Source organism: Euprymna scolopes, chromosome 3 (genome assembly GCF_053919585.1).
Source record: "Euprymna scolopes isolate OS-2025 chromosome 3, ASM5391958v1, whole genome shotgun sequence".
Taxonomy (NCBI): Eukaryota; Metazoa; Mollusca; class Cephalopoda; order Sepiida; family Sepiolidae; genus Euprymna; species Euprymna scolopes.
In genome coordinates this window covers 109,118,544-109,139,281 of record NC_136484.1, presented here as the reverse complement: position 1 = coordinate 109,139,281, position 20,738 = coordinate 109,118,544, and the positions used below count along the sequence as shown (strand labels likewise).

Sequence of the window (20,738 nt, the reverse complement as noted above, 5' to 3'; positions counted from 1 at the left end):
TAACGTATTTTTTCTACTCATATAATGAATTGTTTTTAATGAGATAATGCATCGTTTTAATAGTATAATGCATTATTTTAATGGTATAATGTACTGTGTATGATATAATGCTTTCTTTTTTATATAATGTATTTTAAATTGTATAAGGAACTGTTTTTATTGTTTCTAATAGCATAATTAATTTTTATCAACAATAAAATTCATGGTTTTTATTTTAAATGAAATGTACATTCATTTATTATGAGTATTTGTAGATTTGCTTTAATTTTTCCTATAATTTTCCAGGGGATGATTTATCTACATAATTCTTTCTTAAAATCGCATGGACGCTTAAAGAGCACAAATTGTGTCATAGACAGTCGCTGGGTTCTGAAAATCACTGACTATGGACCGACCATTTTTAGGCAGAAAGAGGATAGTGAACCAGACGAAGATTACAGAGGTTTGTAACGATACACGATTTTTTACGACCGCAAATCAGCCTGTCGTGTCTTAACTCTGCATTGGAGCCATTTTTTTTATTGTGGCACGTTGGAAGATGAAAACAGTATGAAAACGTAAAATTCTGCCCAAATTACTAGTGGCTTCACAATAGAGCCATGTTTATTTTTTTATATTCTTTTGTGTTCAAGAAAGTGGACCTCGATAATATTGTCAGATTTAAAGCATGGATGGAAGTTCTTGGGTTAATAGATGTAAAGCAGCTTACGTAAAAGTTTCAGTTCACGGGGAAATGCTAGGAAAAAAGTAGTGATAAATATTAACAGAAAAATGCCGGCCGGATTATTTATTTATTTATTCTTGTTGGTATGTAACGGCAACGTAACATAATTATCAATAATCAATATATTTTGACAACTGTATTTCTTAATTGCAGATTTGGCAAGTATCGGTTAGTAAATACGAAATCTCCATAAATTAAAATATCTATTAAAGCATATTTTATAACCGGTAAGTGTCGGGCGGTGTGCTAATATACTCTATAATTTTCGCTATCCTCTAAACTTCTTTGTTCGTAAACCGACACACCAAAGTCCAGCCATTAAATTCTGATGGCTAGATTACATGCATACCCTGGAAATTTGATCCATTGTCCAAATTCTGTCGACAACTGTCGAACTGTTTACAGAAAAAAACATCGCTATTTACATTCTCCATCTCTGTAACCAAGGACTGTGATCACCCCAAATGTTAGTGGAAACTTATCTTTCTACCACAAAGATAATGCAAGGTGCTGTGCCTCATCGTTATAAAGAGTTTCAGTTTTAAAGAGTAATTTCGTTTATGTGAAATGATTTACCAACCTTCAGGCAGTCTTGTTTGTCACGAATTTCAAAACTAAAACGACTAAAATTTTTAATATTTCCGTGTTCCGTATTTATCTTAATCCACGTAGTAAAATACTGACAAACAAAAGAGCCAAACACGATGAAAAACCTAGGAAATAAAACAAAATTATTTATAAATTGCTCAGAATAGCCCATACAAAAAAAATGAGCATGTCGTTTCTTTTTCAGTTTCTTATATTTTTTTAAAGCATGCAATGTCGAACGCCTTCAAAATGCAGTTACTCCACCGATTCCCAATTTATCCATAAACTGTATTAATATGATAGAAATACATAAAAATGAAATGAAAGAAATTCTATTAAGCAAAACTAGAAAGCACGTGATTACACAAGACAATTCAGAGTGAAATTTGGAGATAGTTTACACGCTGAAATATGAGAACTTGAGAAATATCAAAATGATGTACGATTCCTAGGCAAAGTGACGATAAATGAAAGAAAGAGGAAAGCGAGGCCTTTTTTTATGAGTTACCGATTATCAAGGCCTAAAAGTCACTTGAAGATGAGGTGGTTGAAAAATACCATAATTATCACTGATGGTGGAAATTGGGTTGAATTTTATTATTGGGTATTTAAGAAGACGGCTCACCAAGTATTTGTTTACATTAAACTTGGAAGCGACCATCTTATAGTCTGCTTGAAAGTAATTTCGCGATAGTGTGTTTCACAGACGAGTAGTTCTTGGAAATAGTCTTTTCTTGTGTAATGTTCATTTAGTTTTAGACAAAGATAAAAAGTAAGTGGAGTTATTAAAAAGTGGTTGTGGCTAGGCGAGCATTCTTTGTGAATAGTTTACAGGGTGGACTTAAATTAAAGTTCAGTCCACCACCTGTCATTTACAATTTCTGACGAATTATCAAGAAACTCATTTTAACCGAAAGAAAATTTTCCTTTTAATCTAGATGAAACAAATATATTTTAAAAGATAGGTGTACATATTTATGTAGTGAAACGTACATTAAAAGTACATATTGAGATTGTTCACTGGGTAAAGTAAACGAGCTTATGGGGTGTTTCTTGCGGTATTCACTACTAGCTTGGATGCCCGGCGTTGCCCGGTTGTTTGGAGGTGTGTTTCGAGCAAAAAAAAAAATGGGTAGTACAAGGGCCCGACAATACTTTTTGGACACTTTAGTATTCGACTTTACGAGTACTATAGAGTGGGGAAATACCTTCAATAGAATAGCATAAAGATATAAAGACAATACCTGTAATAAAAATGGAAGAAAATCGATTAGGTAAGGAAAAATATCTAATTTTCATCGTTTTTTACAAAACACACGCAACATTATTTTTCGGACATCGTTGAAAAACTGTTAATACTCTGTAATACCACCTTTCTTCTCAATAACTTTTATCAATCTCTCTTCATAATGATCAAACATATACACAATAACATCCTTACATTTTTCTATTAGTTGTTTTTTGGCATTTAGTATTCCTTCCCATAGTTGAGCCTCTTTCGTTATTTCAGGTCCATCATAGACAAGTTGCGCAAGCATTTCCTAAACATTTTCCATTAAATTTAGATCTGGGCTTTTTGCAGACCATTCCAAAGTAGTCATATTCACTTTAGCGATCCATTCTTTCATGAATTTTGACACATGGATGCTGCAATTGTCTTGCTGTAGAACGAAATCATTCCCCCATCTTTCTCTTCTTATCCTTGGTGGGGCTTTCTCGTTCAGCAACTGTTTGTAGCTTTCGCTGTTCTGTCGTCCTTTCAGCCACTCCAACCATATATTTCCATTAGCAAAGATCATACCCCAAACCATAACTCCTCCTCCCATTCGTCGTTTGTTCAATGCAACAGGTTCACCCGTTCTCAACCAAGTACACCATCCATCGGGCCCATCAAACTTGAAGGGCTTCTCATCAGTAAATATAACCTTTTTAAAGCCAACATGCTTTGTTACCCACCTTTTAGCATTCTCCAGTTTTGCCCCTTTGTGTTTATTTGTTAGTGTATTTTTTTTTATTCTTTGCATACTTCAAACCAATCCTATGCAACGTTCCTTGTACTGTTCGGACGTTTACATCCAATTCACATTTCTCCTTCACTTTTCTTGCTGCCACTTTTTCTCCAGATGTTAAAAGCCGTGTCACAGTCCTCTTCATTCTCCTTTCAGTCCTCTTGCCAACTGATCTTTCCCTTCCTCTCTTCTTTTTCCGCTCGGAGTTTGTCTTAAGCACGTATTCGACCGTTGATTTCGACAGCTTCAAATCCATGACGATCCTTCTGATGCTGAGACCATCTTCCCGCTTCTTCCGTGCCAAACAAACGACTTCTTTTGAATGTATTTTACCTCATTAAACTTAATTGTTTTGCCAGTAGAATAGAACAGATAATTGATTCTAATGATGACAACTAAATGTACAAGCAGAAAACTTGCATACAGCAACATATACATGAACATAGCTCATAATAAAATAGGATTTTTGTCATGTTCCGAAAAATAGTGTCACGCAAGTTTTCGAAAAAAAAAATCACAGAAAACTAAAATTATCAAAGCCAAACTAAAAAAAAATATTATACTAGTAGTGGATTCCTCAACTACGTACTTATAATCTCAAAAAGTTTTGGCACTAGTAACCACATTGAAGTACTTTTTTCCACGTGTCTGAAAAATATTGTCGGGCCCTTGTAGGCAGGCAGGCTCGGACCCGTACCGCGAATGATGAGAAGAACGCAAAAACAAAAAAGTGACGTCTTTGCCGTTGCGTCCATCAGCAAACCGGAGGTAGCGAAGGTTTTAATTAAGGCTAGTCAATCGAAAAGAGATGTCTTTCGAAAATATTACACGACCCCTCCCTGTAGAAAAGTTCCTAGTTGAGTGTGAAGGAATTAATGTTTTTAGCCAATTTTTTTATATTTGTCTTCCGAAGGGTCGGTTTCAAAACGATACAGATTTCGTGAAAATTCATTGCCGCTGTCGAAAGTTTTAGGCAGACATACATACATACATACATACATACATACATACATACCCACATACACTTAAACAGATAGGTGTGATTTATATTATAGAAGATGTCTTACCAAAGATCAGAAAACTCATTTTGATCGCAAAGAAATTTTCCTTAATTTTAAACGATAATGCTGTATTCAATATTAATGACAACTAGTAGACCTGTGGAAATTCCACGGCGAACTCTTTCAAATGTAATATATTGATGTTGACATTTTATGGATGTTCAGCGTAAATGGAGACGCCCTGATATTATTATTGTATCTCTTTTGTTAAAACTGCAAAAGTATTTATCTAAGTTAGCAGGGACGTCCGACGTAGTCCGGCCATAAAATACGGTTACATAAGATAATTTAATTTATGAAGATTTCGTATATATTATTATGGAGTAAATTTTCTATCGATTCTTATATATTATAAAGCTGCGGTTTCAAAAATAAAAAAATATATCCATATGACTTGGGTGCACCAGTTTAGATCGAAACCGAAACCAAAACTTATGAAGCGCACTGATGAACTGTGATACAGCGAAACAGTACTGTATGTGGATGACTATATTATTTATAAAACAAATAGATGACTTCAGTGCCATCAACCAAAATCGAAACCGAAACCGAAACTTATAAAGAATTCTTGCTAAAATTATTATTACAAGAAATGAGAGGTCATAATTAAATGACAGTCAGTTGGGAGAAATAAGATATAAGCGTGACACACAAAATAACACACACACTATCGTATTAATACATAGATTTAAAAAAGAAAGTTAGTGCTTGTGTAGATTATGGATATTTTAAACCAATGGATTTCAGGAAGAAAACATTATGATGTACTTACGTGTCATGTCGAAATTTTTATAAATTTCAACAATAACGAAAAATCATCCAGTAGATAATTTGCTAGAAGTATTTTAAATAAAATATCAGATTCATTTACGTATCAAGACCTTGTATTTTAATATAGCTGTACATATTTTATTAGTCAAAATTATCGATTACAGTTATCACCCCCCCCCCCGGATTATACGAACTCTTCAACATTAAAATAGGCGATAAAACTCTAGAAATCTCTAAATTCGATAATTTTTATTTTTACTTGTAATTATTTTTCTACTGGACAATTTTTCGTAATTTTTTGGAATTCATACTAAGTTCAATATAGCATGTAAGTACGTAATAATGTTTTCGCCTGAAATGCATTGATTTACAGCCAATAGTGTTACTATTAAAATTACGCCTTTATAATTATTTAAGAAACCCTTTTCCAAATGATGTTTAAATTATATGCATATCTCCCCTGTTTCCATTAAATATTCTTGTCTTGAGATCGCATCTAATTCTGTATTTTGTTTCATTTTCTTTTTCAGCATTGCTATGGACAGCGCCAGAAATACTACGACATCTGACTCCTCCCATTCGTGGTACACAACAAGGCGATGTATACAGTTTCGCTATAATACTGCATGAAATATGCTACAGACAGGGAACATTCCCCATCCGAACTATGAATAATAGAGGTAATAAAAATCAACACGTCATAATTCTAACGTTCAAGTCAGCAACTCTCATTAAAAACTACTTAATCACTGACAAGTGTATCAACAAAAATGACAGCGTTCAGATAATTTGAATCGATCTAGCGATAATCTTCCTCCTCTTTCATTATAAACTTCTTCTGACCAAATTATGGATTAAGGAACCCTCGTTCTACTGTTGATATCCTAACGTTTATCTGAGTACGAATTTACCATACCATGGATAAAGCTGATGAATTTAGGAGATAGCGTTTAATATATCCAAAGCTGCTGACACGGGCTGGTCTGAATGTTTTCTAATGAAAGTTAATTCATACGGCAGACGGGACCAATATGTAATGCAATAAGATGATTGCTAGCCCCACCAAAATCCAGGCTGTTCGCGATGACCGTATATCGAAACAACATTATAGTAAATCGATTGTTACACAGGGGTCAATCTTTATGCCGTTGTTATTCCTGATTTTTATAAACGATCTCCCTGACGCAATTGTATACGAGATGGGTATATTTCTTTACGACCTATGCTCTATTCTCAACATGTGCGAAAAACGAACACGCACATCCAAGGCAATAGCTGAATCCTTAGAAAATAGCATCCAGTATGTAAAAGGGGGGGGGGCAGAAATGGATGGAACGCATTTAATGCTACTAAGACGAAACGCCTTTCCTTTAACAATTATAAGAAGCATTTTCAACGACCAATTACCATACTTAAGCAACCAATATGAGAGTCAATCATTTAAACTCCTTGCTTTGACATGTGCATTTTGCTTGGTTTGTCTGGAGAAGTATTTTCTTTGGGTATTTCTCTTTGTAATATATTATCGTGTTTGTTCCAGGGCATGCTATTTAAACTGGAAAGAAATAATATGCAGCAGTAAGTCAATTTATTTACTCTTTTTTTATATATATTTTCAGATATTATAGGGCGCGTAAGAAATGGTGAATCTATTCCATTCCGGCCGCAAATGAATGAACAAACAGATTTGGATCCCGATCATGTTCTAAAGAATCTAATGGAAATTTGCTGGGCGGAAGATCCAAATCAAAGACCTGATTTTCCGACAATCAAATCTTACCTGAAGACTCACAATAAGGATATGTAAGTACCGTGTTTTTTTTTTGTTTTTTTTGTTTTTTTTGCTTTTTTTGTTTGTGTTTTTTGTTTTTTTGTTTTGTATTAAAATCTTCCAAAACAACCTCTTGAGCCTTTTATCTTTTGCAAGTCTTTTTTTTCTACTCGCAACGGAGCACGTATGAGCGCGTGCAGAAAATATCAATAGCAAACGGAGTATAGATGACTAGCAAAGGTATTAGCAGTGTTGTATATTGAAGGGACAGCTCCCGGTTTTTAGTTAGAAACGAATTAAGGTTGAATATGATTATTATTAAATGAGAATGCTGGAATCGAACTCAGTTATTAAAAGTTAAAATGAATACATATTGTCATTTAGGTACGATTCCAGGAATGCAGTGGAATTATCCATTGTAGTTAAACATAACTATACGACGAAAGTTAGGTCAGAGGAATAATGGACAAGGAAATTAAGAAATGTTCCTTGTGTCTCCAGGACACGTGTTGAAAGCATGTGCAATGTCCACGTGCAAAACATACACATGTTTGGCCACGTTCTGACGTCACACAAGAAATATAGAATCAATATATACAGTTCAGTTAGACTGAAGTCAGGCGCAGACAGGAGAGAGTCAGAATTCAGTTCGAGTTTAGTTGGAGAGAGATTTAGCCTAAACTCCTTTAGGAAGCGAAGGGGAGGAAGACGAGACAACGTAGCAATTTAGCCAGACATCGGATGCTTATCATTCTCATCACCAACTGGAAAATAAATGTCTTCATATTCTTATGTAAGCGTTTGTCCACGTTTGTCATCAACCACAAGGTAATGTGTTTTTGTCTTCATCGTCTCGTATAATGGGCGTTATATGAAGCCCCTTCGTAAGTGTTGACTGTATCCCCTTCATCAATAATGTATCTCCCTTCCGTGTTTAAAGAACTGTTCATTAACACATCTCTCTTCACATCTATAGCTCCTCTATTATAAATGTGAACTCCTCCAGTAATTGTCTCATCATCGTCACTGTGTACTCCGTTATATAACGTCTCTGTTCACATCCCGCAATACAACAGCAGCAGCGGCGGCTGTTTAAGCACTATGCAAATTAGCAAAGGTGCGCGGGCTTGAGCCACAAAAAAATAAAATAAAATATATACATGACGTTTCTGAAGTTTTGAGATGAGGATTGGTTATTCATATTATTTGGATTCATCGGACTACCCTTCTCATCTTGAGTGTGATTTTCATAAGGTTTCAGTCGATGTAACCTCTGACCTTCTTCATCTTGCCTTGTCGAACTCGGGGATGTTTCTGTATCTTGTCGAACTCGGGAATGTTTCTGTCAAACTCAGGAATTTGGACGGAATTTCGAGTGGAACCCTTTATTTACTTCACGGGTAGCATGCTCTTTTTCCATCAGCTATGATTGGATAGAGGTCCTAAGTAATTTGCAATTGTATTTTTCGGTCCTCCACACTGAGAATTGAACCTTCAACCTTCAGGGGAATATCACTTTTTTACAATTGACTTTTCAAAATACTCTAACCAGTGCGTTTCTGAATTTTGGAGATGAGAATTGGTATTCATATTATTTGGACTCAAAGAAGGTCAGAGGTTACATCGACGAAAACGTTGTGAAAATCACAGTCAAGATGAGAGCAGTAGTCTGATGAATCCAAATAATACGAAATATATAACAGCCGTTACGCTCGAACCATGTTATTTACACTTCAAACCTCTCTCGGACCCCCACGCCGCCAGGTACCGTTGCAAAGAAGCAAACAACCAAAAATAAACAAACCCGACTTTGTTTTTTTTTTTATAGCAAAAGGCATTTATTACCGTTACTTTTGCAAAAAAATGCCCGTTTTTTTTTTTTTTTTTTTTTTTTTTTTTTTTACTGTACATTTCGTCTGCCATGAGATTAACAAAACCCCGCCACCTCGACACCAGCTTAAAGTATCTCGCCGCCATCACAGGGCTACGTTTTCATCTCGACCGACGCACATTTTTCTCTTTTTCGACTACGTGTTGTAATTTAAAAAAAAATTTCTTGTGACCACAAAAAAAGTCGCTCGTTTTGATGGTAACACTTCGTAACTTTTCAAGTTTTGGAGTAAAAAAATGAGAGGATTTACTTTTGGAACAACCTTGTATTGTAACGTTGTATACCTTTATTTTTAACGATGCCGTTACATTTTAACAGACTCAAAACCTTGTAGACCCCGTCGCAAGGAAAGAGAAGAAAGAAAAAAGACTCTGCTCACTGTCTTTTCATAACAAAAATCTTTTTATCTGTTATTTTCAACACCGATTTTTTTCTAAACCTTTTAAGCAGTTCATTTCTCCTTATTCGACCGGTTGTGACTCGTCGTGTTTGCTGTGATATCACCCTCGTGTTTCCAAAACGTGCTTTTCCGTGTGCCCTTTTATCTTTGCTGTTAATTTTCCCTTCGCTATGACGTCACATCGCACTCTGGCTCGGTTATTTGTATATCTTATTGCGGCTGCTGCTGATGCTATCAGCGGCAACGGATATCTTATAATATGTATCCTTCCAAGAAACGTTAATCACTCCCGGCACGCAGTGTAATTAGAGTTATCTGTTCTTGATTACAGATTAATTATCTATTTTATAAATCTATGTTGATTATAGAAGTAAAATTTAAAGATCTGTGGGAGATATCTTATTTATAACTCGGGGTTTGATTGACAGTAAATACGGGAAATGGGTTTGACGTTTAGAGTTATTTATTTACATTTGGTTCTGTCTCATTTGGTTGTTTATATTTGTGAAATGTAATTTTATTGTTATAACTTAAGTTAAATACTTATTTTGGATGAATTTATAATTGTATCATTTTCCAGCTCTGGAAATCTCATGGATACAGTTCTTAAGAAGATGGATTGTTACACGGCCAATCTGGAAACAATGGTTAAACAAAGGACCGAGGCACTTGAAGAAGAGAAAAAGAAAACGGAAAATTTGCTCTATCAATTACTTCCAAGGTAAAGAGTCAAATCATTTGAGCAATGGTATAGAGGGATTTTTTTTACATTTGTTATGACATTTTGACTTTTTGTTATATTTTTGATGACTTTATCTTAAACGTTTTGTTTTTTATTTTTTGTTTATTTCCGTCTTATTCTGACCGTGTTAATTCTAGTTTCATCAGTCGCCTATTTGCAGATATTAAAAAAAAAATCAACGGACCCAAATATTTTTAGAAGTGACTGTTAGACACGACTGCGTGTGTATATCGTTGGGGTTCCGTCGTTACCGTCTAATTCTTAGCTAAGCCTCCAGTCTCTCGAGTTCAGAGTATCAGTTAAGACTGATTCTGAGAACTCATTGATTTGTCCGTCGTTATCATTCAGTGTTAGCCACATAAACTCCTGGTGCTCCTCTTTAAATCTCTTGATTCAAACTCCATCTCCCATGGTAATGCTTGATCAGCCAGACCCACCTCATAATAATATTTAATCGTGACTAGAAATCATGGATAGCAGGTTATTTCTCAGTTATTCTCAGCTTATTTCAATCGGAGATGTCTTCTATTTATTTACTATTACTACTGGAAGATTGTTTTCGGGGCAGCAAAAAAAAAAAAAATTGCCGGTCTACCATCTAGAGAAGGTTGGGATGGTCTTGTTAAAACTTTTTGTTTATTTTGGGATTTTTTTCCTCTACTTTATGTCAATGAAATAAATAAACAAACGACTTTGTAGACAATTTTATTTTTACTTATGTATAAGTACATTTTATTAGTTATTTAAAAAAAAATCGATGTCATTCAGTGAATGTTAAGTAGAATTACCCCCCCTCCCCAGTGTGCTTGCGGTATTATGGTATTCCGAATTTGATATCATGACCATACGGCTACCCAGAGGTTTAACAAATGACTGTCAAAGCATCATTGGTTTGTGGCGTTCAATAAAAAAATGTATTTTTATTGTCGTTCAATTTAATAGTTAACCATTTTCTCTGGTCCTGGCAGGATATAGTATAATATTGGTTTTCATATTTTTCATTTATTTTCTGGTTTTAATTTTGAATGTCATGTGACTGATTCTTTTTTTTTTTGTGGGGGAGTTTTTTTTTTTTAGAAAATTACCATGATTTTATACTCTTTTTCGACTTTTATATTTTTGATAATTTTAAAAATATTTTTAATGTCGTCTTGTCATTTATATAATTTTATTGTGCTATTTTTTTAAAAATAATTACTGACTATATTTTTTATTACGTCTTTTTTCTGAACTTTTCTTTTAGATCTGTTAGTAAACATTTTACCTTTATTGAGTTATTGATTTTATTGTATTTTCTGTCATTTATTTTTTGTTTTAACTTTATATTTTTATTGTTCATTTTGCTTTTTTTAATTATTAAGAGCCGTTTTTATTTCACTGTCATCAGTTTTTTGTTAACTTATAGACGTTTTGTAATTTTATTCTGGCCTTTTAATGTTATTTTACATGTTTATTTTTCTCCCCACAATTACAGTACTTCCCGCATCCTTTATGTGGAGGTCTAGGTGGTGATTTCTCTCTAATCAGCTTTTAGTATTATTTACTTACTAGGAGTTATTAACCTAGTCATAATCAGTGATTGCTCACTGACCATATTGGTGGTGTTTAATAGAATTTGAGTGACAAAAGTATCCCCAGATTTCCAATATTATCCTCCTTTTGCGGTAACTTCTGCAAATAATCGCAATAGCCGCTTACCTTTTATTTCTCGGTAAAAACAACCATCGATCTTCTTTAGAAATTTAGTCACAGCAAACCTCCTTGGGTTACAGTAATGTCTGCACTGCATGTCTGACTATGGCGTTTCCCCCTGCAGTTTTTCCATACTCCTTTCACGACTATTTTGTGTTGTATTAAACGAGGTTGGTGCCATCATATTGGGAGCGGATAAAATTTATGCACCTTTATGAATTTTTGAGATGAGGATTGGTTATTCGTATTATTTGGATTCATCGAACTTCTGTTCTTATCTTGAGTGTCATTTTCACAACGTGTCCGTTGATATAACCTCCGACCTTCTTTAGGTGTATCTTATCGAACTCGGGAATGCAGAAACATTTCTGTGTTCGACAATATACACCTGAAGAAGGTCGGAGGTTATATCAACCGAAACATTGTAAAAATGACACTCAAGATGAGAAGAGTAGTCCAATGAATCAAATTAATACGAACGTTTATGCACTTTCATGTTTTTTTTAGCCCTTTTTATATTTTATTTCTAATACAACTCTTCTTTTGATTGGTTAAATTTCATAGTTTATATACGTTGGTTTCCATATCCGAGGATTTTCTTTGAGATTTCAGGCATTTTCATCATTGCACCGATTGTCCTAACTCTTATTCCAATATCTCCCAGTATTTTTCCAGTTTTTCGCGAATGTGCCCAGTGTTCTGATGATTATTGGTATTATATTGACTTTTCCCATGTTCACTATCTTTTTCAGTTCGCTAGTCAGTTCCCAGAAGTTGTTTCGTTTTTTGACCTTCGTGATCTTCACCTTGTAAAACGGCAGGACGGCTGAATCAGCAATTTGATGGAATTGTTTCCTTTTTGTTAACTATTATTATATCCGGCTTTCTTGCTTGAATAAGTTTAAATGTTCGTCCCAGAGGGTTTTGTGATTTATCTGTTGTTATTATTATTAGTAGTATTGGTAGTAGTAGTAGTAGTAGTTTTCAAACAAGTTTAATTGGCAATAACAAATGGCGATCCCTTAGAGTCCGAGTGACAATAAGTTTCTCCAGATTTCCAGCACTTTTTTTTACATGAGAGTCACCACTCATCAAGGCTCGGAGGCCACTCGAGGGTAAGGGTTACTGCGTGTACAGTAATCAATGAGATAGTATTGTAGTAATCGTTAGTATTGGGGGTTTTGATAGTGTCTTACTTAAGGGGGCGGTTTATCAGGAATTTGTTTATGTTGGACTTGAAGACATGCAAATTGTAGTCAGGTGGGAAACGGTCAACCGGAAGAGAGTTCCATAGGCGTGCAGTTCTAAGAAAGAAGCTTTGTTCATGGAATCTACGTTTTGATTTAGGCACAGATAAAAAGTGGAGGAAATTATTGACAGTGGTTTCAGCTAGACGGGTGTTTATCGTGAAAGATTGGCGAGGGGGTGGGAACCAAAGATTGGAGCTCAGATGAGCACTTGCCATGGAAATAACGATAAAACAAAGACAGGCTCGCAACGTCTCTTCTGTGGGAGAGAGGTTGCAAGGAAGAGAAAAAGCATCCGCCACTGAGCAACGAAGTCTATTTTGTACTCTGTTAAGGTAGGATAAGCTATTTTTAACAGCTCCTGCCCAGATGTCGCAACAGTACTCCATCCTTGGACGTACTTGACTTTTATATAGATAGAGAATTGTATCAGCAGTGAGATGTCTGCTGGAGCCGTTTCAAATCATATTGCGTTATTGCAACCGTCGCTTACCATTGATTTCTGGCATGGACAGACCGTTGATCTTTAGACAGTAAAAAACTAAAATAAGTTTGCGTTATCGAAACAGCCTCTGTATTATTATTATTATTATTATTATTATTATTATTATTTATTTATTTATTTATTAATTTGTTTATTTTACTCAATAAGAATTCTCACACGGGTAATCATCAGTGCTTACTAATTGATAATAACCGATGATTTCTTGAAGTTTAGGTGACAAGTTTCCCGATGTTACCAGTACTTTCCACAACTTTTGATAATCCTTGCAAATGAATTGGCATCCTTACAACAGCTGTCTGTCATTGATTTCTTGCTGGCAATGGCCATTGGTCTTTACTGGAATTTGTGTGAAAATAACCCTCCCCGAGGCTCTAGTCTTTATCGTTCTCCATTAGTGCTTTATCTATTTGATCTTTCCATTCTTCTTGACCCTTCACGATTATTTTGATGTGGTGGCAGTCTGTGCCTACACTACACTTTTAAATATTTAAAAAATCTTTTAGTGATTTCTTTCTCAGTATTTGAACAATGGTTTGCTTACGTATGAAATGTTGTTTTAAGCGTGTTTGAGCCAAGTTCTTGGCTTGTTAGGTTTTTTTTAAGCTAAAATAGAATTCATCTTTTGGCAAAAGTGTCATATAGCAAACAATAAAAAAAGAACGGGTGAAAATAGAAAAATCATATTTACAAAAATATTTTTTACTAAACGTGATAAAACTTACTTTTCTATTGACCTGCATATTTAATCAGGTTGTAAACTTTTGTTTTCAGATTAGTATCGTAAAGGCGCTGGCATTTACAAACAACCTGGATCACTACCTCAGATCCAAAAATGTTCGATATTGTGCAAATTATTATTATTTTTTTTTAATTTAAAACAACAACAAAAATTAAACGGTTTCAAAATTTTCAAATATATAGATCGGTCGGAAATTAAATTTTATTCAGTTTGGTAACAGTTATTAGTAAATTTTTTTTTGCCTTATAAAACATGAGACATCGAATCTACAACTGAAGTAAATTGCATCATATATCATATCTTGAATATTTATCAGCTACGATACAAATTCTGCCGAAACGACATTTACAAAAAGTTTAAAGACTGAAAATATTTTAAGATCAATAGAACATAACATTTTCTTGCACTTGATAAAAGTTATTATGATATATTTTTACCTCCTTTTGCGATTTAACCTTATCTATCTATCTATCTATAAAAGTGAACGTGTCTGTGTGTGTGTGTGTGTGTCTGTATGTGTCTGCCTTTGTGTGTACATTTCCCTACGAAATAACTTCGTCAATTTTAAGTTTATAGACTCGAAATTTGATATACAGGGTACTGAGATTTGGGAAAATCAACGTGATCGGTTTTCGGCCAGAAATTTGGCTTTTAAGGGGTCAAAGTTCAACGATTTGACCTTTGAGAACTCTACCAAACTCCTCCGACAATTTTGGGTCTAAACTCTTGAAATTTTGGATATAGGTTCCTTGGACATGGATCTAACTTAATAACTTGATTTAAACTCAAAACAATAAATGTTAAGGGGTCATAATAGGGATCAAAGTTAAAAACATTTTGACCTCTTCGGTCGCTACCAAATTACTCAGACAATTTCTGGTCTAAACATTTGAAATTATACTTAAAGGGTATTCAGAGATAGGGCAAGCTTTTTTTAATCGGCTTGGGTCGAATATTTGAGCTACCAATATATAAATTTATGTATGTATGTGTGTTTGCATGTCTGCCTAAAACTTTCGTCTGAGACGACGGATTTTCACAAGATCAATATCGTTTTGAAGCTCGACCTTTCAAACGACAAATGCCGAAAAATTGGCTAAAAACATTAATTTCTTCACCCTCAACTGGGCACTTTTCTACAGTGAGGGGTTGCTTTTTTCGCCTATATTTTCGAAAGTCATCCCTCTTTTCGATTGTCTAGCCTTAATTTGAACCTACGTTACTTCCGGTTTGGCGGTGGTCGTAACTGCAAAGATGTCATGTTTTTCCCGTTCTTTTCCTCCTTTGCGGTACGGGTTCGAGTCTGCCTTCCTACTACCATATTTCTTTGGGGGGGGGGGCTCAACACACACCTCGAAAAACCCGGGCAACGCCGGGCATCCATGCTAGTAATATAGAAAACGCATCTAACTTTTGGATAAAATTTGTGTTTCGGGATGAATTTGACCATGGAAAATTTCACTAATAGCATTCCTCTTCTTTGTATAATTTAGATTGTTCAGACTAGTGTTCCCATCTTCGGTCTTTTTCTTTTTTTACTCGGTCACCACTTATTAAGGCTCGGAGGCCACTCAAGGAAAAACGTTAAGTATTAGGTAGATGGTGAAACAAGATAAGACAAGTTGGAGCTTGGGTAAGGCTAGATTATCTAAATGGACGACTCAATAACAATTTATTCACATTAGATTTGAATAGGACAATGTTATAGTCAGTCGGGAAGCAGAAAAACGGTATTGGGTTTCACAGACGGGCAGATATAGGATAGAAACTATGATACTGGAATTTTAGTTTTGTTTAGAGAACAGATAGCGAGTGGGGAAAGTTGTTGGCGATTGTTTTAGCAAAGCAAGTATTTGCTGTGAATGTTTTACGCGGCAGCAGCTGAGATTGAATTCACTACACGAGTTTATAGTGTAATTCAAATCTTGTCCGTAGCTGAATAGTTCATGCTTTGCCAGGGCTATCAAGGGTATTTTTTTTATCGTAACGCCATCACTGAATGGGTTGCCTACCATGGCTTAAGAGAGGCCCATCTACTCTCGAGAGAAGGATAGACCGCGCCAGTTTCCCAACCTGGTATTTAACCTCGCGATATATACAGCACCTCGCCTTCCCAATGATCACCCATCTGGTACTAGCCAGGCTCAACGTTGCTTAACTTCGCTGATTTGGAGAGAACCAGTGTGTGTCAACGTGATTGTGCCCTGTTTTACGAGGAGGGACCATAGATTGGAGCTCAGTCGAACACTTACTATAAAAGCATTAATCGAGCAGACAGACTCGTAACGTCTCTTCTGTGAGAAAGAAGAAGTAAGGATGCGAAAAGGTCATTGCCCACTAGATTTCGAAGATAGATTAATACTCTGTCAAGACAAAAAAAGAGGGCTTTTTGGGGGTTCCACCCCAGATGTGGTAATAGTAACTCATCTTAGGCCCTGAAAAGTTTCGGACGATGGAATTCCGACCTTAATCAGGTGTATGTCGATGATGATTCGTATTGGTGAGTGCTGGAAAAAATGCTTTTGTTCTATTTTTCCGACGAACCACAATCGTTAACATTCAAAATATGCGATGTGTTTTATGAAACGGAAAGATTGCCGGGTTGTTTCCATTTTCGTAATAATTCGGGTCTGTACGGATTTGATATAATATTCCAGAATTTCTATAGATGAGGATTATCTGTCTTGTTTGGACTACTGTTCTCATTTTGGGTGTTATTTTAACAACATCAAGACTGATCCAAACAAATTCAGAAATATTAATTTTATCTTTGGCGTTTATGAATCTCATTTCAGTTCGATAGCAGAGAAGTTAAAAGCTAAAGAAAAGATAATTCCAGAAGAATATGAATCAGTTACCATTTTCTTTTCTGATATTGTTGGTTTCACGCAACTCTCAGCTCAAAGCACACCCAAAGAAGTTGTTACTTTGCTAAATGATCTCTATACAGTGTTTGACGACATCATAAGTAAACATGATGTCTATAAGGTACGTTGCTAAATCTATTATTTATTCTTATGTATTACTTATTAATTTATCACCTATAAAAATGTATTCTTTATTATAATGCCTTATTTATTGAAAATTTGTTATATATTAGCTATGTATTGCATATTTAGATATTACTTGTTAACATTGACATACTTATTACAAAGGTAGCTTTTATTAAGATGTATAACTTGTTAAAATGTATTACTTATAAAACAAGGTTTTTTTTATTCAAATATATTACTTATAAAAGTGTATTATCAAAATGTATTATACAAATGTACGATTTATTGACGTGTCTTGCGTATTAAATGTGTGACTTATTTAACATGCGCTACTTATGAAAAATTTTGAAGGCCCCTTCAATCTTTGACAGACTACAGATACCCACGTAGGGGTGCATGCGCGTGAAATTTTTGTGGCAGGTGGGTCGCAGTTTTCAACCACACATCTCCTGACAAGATTGTTAAATACCAGAGTCAAGTGAAGTGTATGTACAGGACGACTGAAAACAAATGACGAGATAAGCGAAAAGCACATACAGCACCTAGAATTCCCAAATGGTCACCCATCTGGTACTAACCAGGCTCAATGTTGCTTAACTTCGGTGATCTGACGAGAACCGGTGTGTCAACGCGATTATACCGTATATAGTTATGTAATTATATTACTTATTAAATAGGTATTTTTATTAAAATATATTATGCATTAAAATCTATAAGTAAAGTGTATTTCTTATTAGAATGTATTACTCATTAATCTATATGCTTTATTAAGAATTATTACCTATTAATATGTATTGCTTATTAAAAAAAACTGTGACAGTTGAATGTGTATGACCTTCGGGAACCGCTGAATGAATCAATATTATTTAAAGAATTGATAAAAAATCATTGTTAATTCTGCGTGAGTTATATTTTCACTTGCAGATGAGTGTATAAATTATTCTATACTTGTGTCGTTGTTGTCAGCCCAAGTCCTTGATTTTCTCTCGGTAAAATACTCGGACGCTGATGCTAGTTTATAAGTTGATTTATTAATGTAGATAACATTGGCCATTCATATACCCAACGTTGAGGTAAGACTTTTACATGCGTACTGCCGCATCAGACTGAGTAAGAGACAGACAAACAGACAGACAAATAGATAGATAGATAGATAGATAGATAGAAAAATAGATAAATAGATAATAGATAGATAGAGATCGCTGATCTCATTACACCCAGTTACATTGTACGCGATCGCCCCCTATTATCACTGGAGGTTTTCATAGAATGGGCACGTTTCACCTCCGCTTGCGAAAATTGTCAACCAAGAGGAGATAAAAAAAATATAGCCAGAAATGATATGGTATCATCGACTTGCGTTTTTAGTCAACTCTTACCTTTAAGGTGTTACTCAAATTTTCCCCTTCCAATACTGACTCGCTATGTAACTTATGAAAGCCATAAGAGTCAATCTATATACTTATATTAAATTATACAGGTTGAAACCCCAACAAACATCCCATAGAATAGTCAATAGAAATTACAATCGTCACTGCAATATAACTATACACTCCCGATCCAAAATTTAAGACTACTTGAAAATCTTGAAAAAGAAACATTTAAGATAATAGTTCGCAATAAATAAATGAATTTCTTTTTTATTATTCTTGTTTTTCTTTTTTTGTTGTTTTCTTATGTTTTCTTTGTTTTTCTTGTTTGTTTTTCTTCTCTTTATTTCCCTTCATTTGATGTCACTTAATTTTGCCTTATTTCAACGAATGTTCATATAATAAACGATGCGCATCGGTAGAAAATTAGTTTTTCTTTTGTTTGATAAATATTACTTATTTTTTTATTTCTCGACTGTTAACTAAACTAGCTGAATGCCGGTTATTGTTTATATTTATAACCAGGTTGAAATAATTGGGGATGCTTATATGGTCGTCAGTGGTTTGCCGCATCGAAATGAAAATCGGCATTCCTGCGAAATTGCGGACATGTCTTTGTTTGTGATCAGTTCAATGTTGGTATTCAAGGTTGCACACATGCCGAACCAGCAGCTGCAGGTGCGAATTGGTTTGCATACAGGACCTTGCTGTGCAGGTAAATACTCGTGGTTCAGCTTACTCTCTCTTTCTCTTCATTTGTCATTTTTGTGCGTTTTGAAATAAAAATTATTCAAAAACAAAAAAAAAATAGTAATTAAAGATAAAATATCAATCTTCAAAACATATATGCAAATACCAGAAAGTTTCATCGAATGCCCTGCTAGCTTGGCAAACAGTACAGGCGGAAGGCGTTTCCTCGAATAGGGTCTGTGGAGAGTAAAAAAAAATTAAAAATATAACGCCTTCCTAGCAGACAAAGGATGTTGAAGAAGTCCTGCTTGGCGGGGCCTATCATTCCACTCATATCCATGATGATCGGTTTGAACAGAAATAAAATAAATACACATACACAGAAAATTTTAGATAAATATGGTAAAATAGTCCCAAAAATGGAGTGTTTTTATTAGCTCTAAAAGAGTCCCTGAAGAGTTATCGCGAAGTATAGACAAACAAAATTTTATAGAAATCAGTTAGTTACAACTTTTCCAAAAGTTTTATAAAAATCCAAGCCATCAATTTTTTTTAATAAGCACAAAAGTATAAATTTTAGCCATTAAACCTGAAAGGCGCTCCTAGGGGGTGGGGGCAACCGGAGTGTCACCGCGGAAAATCTGTTCTGTTACATTTTTACTCATATCATGTTTAATGTTTGTGCAAAATTTCAAAAAATTCTAATTGTAGTCATTGAGAAAAGTGCGGACAGACGAACGGACAAACGGACAAGGGTGAATTTACAGGTCCACCCTCCTTTTGTCGGGGGACCAAAAATATAGTACAGTATATTATATACATGTATATTGTATGCATGTATATAATCAAATAACATTATAAATAACACCGTAAGGCGGAGCAAATACTGTAACCAGGGGCCGGAAAACGTCGTATTTCACATCATAACCTAATGAAAACTGTATCCTATAACCACCGTATCCCGGGATTCTACTGTGCCTGAATTTCAAATAATTCCATCTTTTATCTGACTCTATAGATTTCGCACAGCAAAATTAAAATATCTAAAATTTAATGATAGTTTGGAAGAAACTACGGTAGCCTTTACAGGACTAAATGAAGTTCATTTAGTCTTGTAAATTTCCATGTATGTTTAACGTTTGTTTTAACAATTAAGTGACGAATCAACTTTCTTTTTATTCTTTTTCTCTTAGTTTCTTTTCTAATTGGAAATACTCAATGAAAAGTTTTATTTATTATTAAAAATACAGACTAAAAAATATTCTCATTGTTTGTTTAGCAGTTTACAAAAATAAATTAAATGAAATATTCGACCTCCTTCAATAGAAATAAAAGTTCCTTCGATAGAAATAAAACAATTTAACTTACCTTTATATTTTGTCAGATTAAATTCATCCCAATGTGCAATTATGATAATTATATTAATAATCTAAATGTAGAATTGTTTTTTCTCTTTAGGAGAATAAAAAACATAATTACAACAGCCACAAATATAAAGCAACGAAAAATATTTTTTTATGGCCACGTGGTTGAACACCGGAAACT

At 34.5% G+C, this 20,738-nt stretch overlaps 1 protein-coding gene and 1 pseudogene across 1 annotated transcript in view; one reads left to right on the top strand and one right to left on the bottom strand.

Annotated features, from left to right (window-relative positions):
• LOC145262124 (atrial natriuretic peptide receptor 1-like) overlaps positions 1 to 20,738 on the top strand; it is a 65,815-nt gene that overhangs the window by 26,345 nt on the left and 18,732 nt on the right. The window contains exons 9-14 of the mRNA XM_080119804.1: positions 286 to 442; positions 5,684 to 5,737; positions 6,773 to 6,956; positions 9,796 to 9,936; positions 16,936 to 17,128; positions 19,029 to 19,218. Of these exons, the coding sequence (XP_079975930.1) occupies positions 286 to 442; positions 5,684 to 5,737; positions 6,773 to 6,956; positions 9,796 to 9,936; positions 16,936 to 17,128; positions 19,029 to 19,218 (919 nt within the window). The remainder of the gene's footprint in view (positions 1 to 285; positions 443 to 5,683; positions 5,738 to 6,772; positions 6,957 to 9,795; positions 9,937 to 16,935; positions 17,129 to 19,028; positions 19,219 to 20,738) is intronic.
• LOC145263614 (5S ribosomal RNA) lies at positions 17,664 to 17,780 on the bottom strand (annotated as a pseudogene).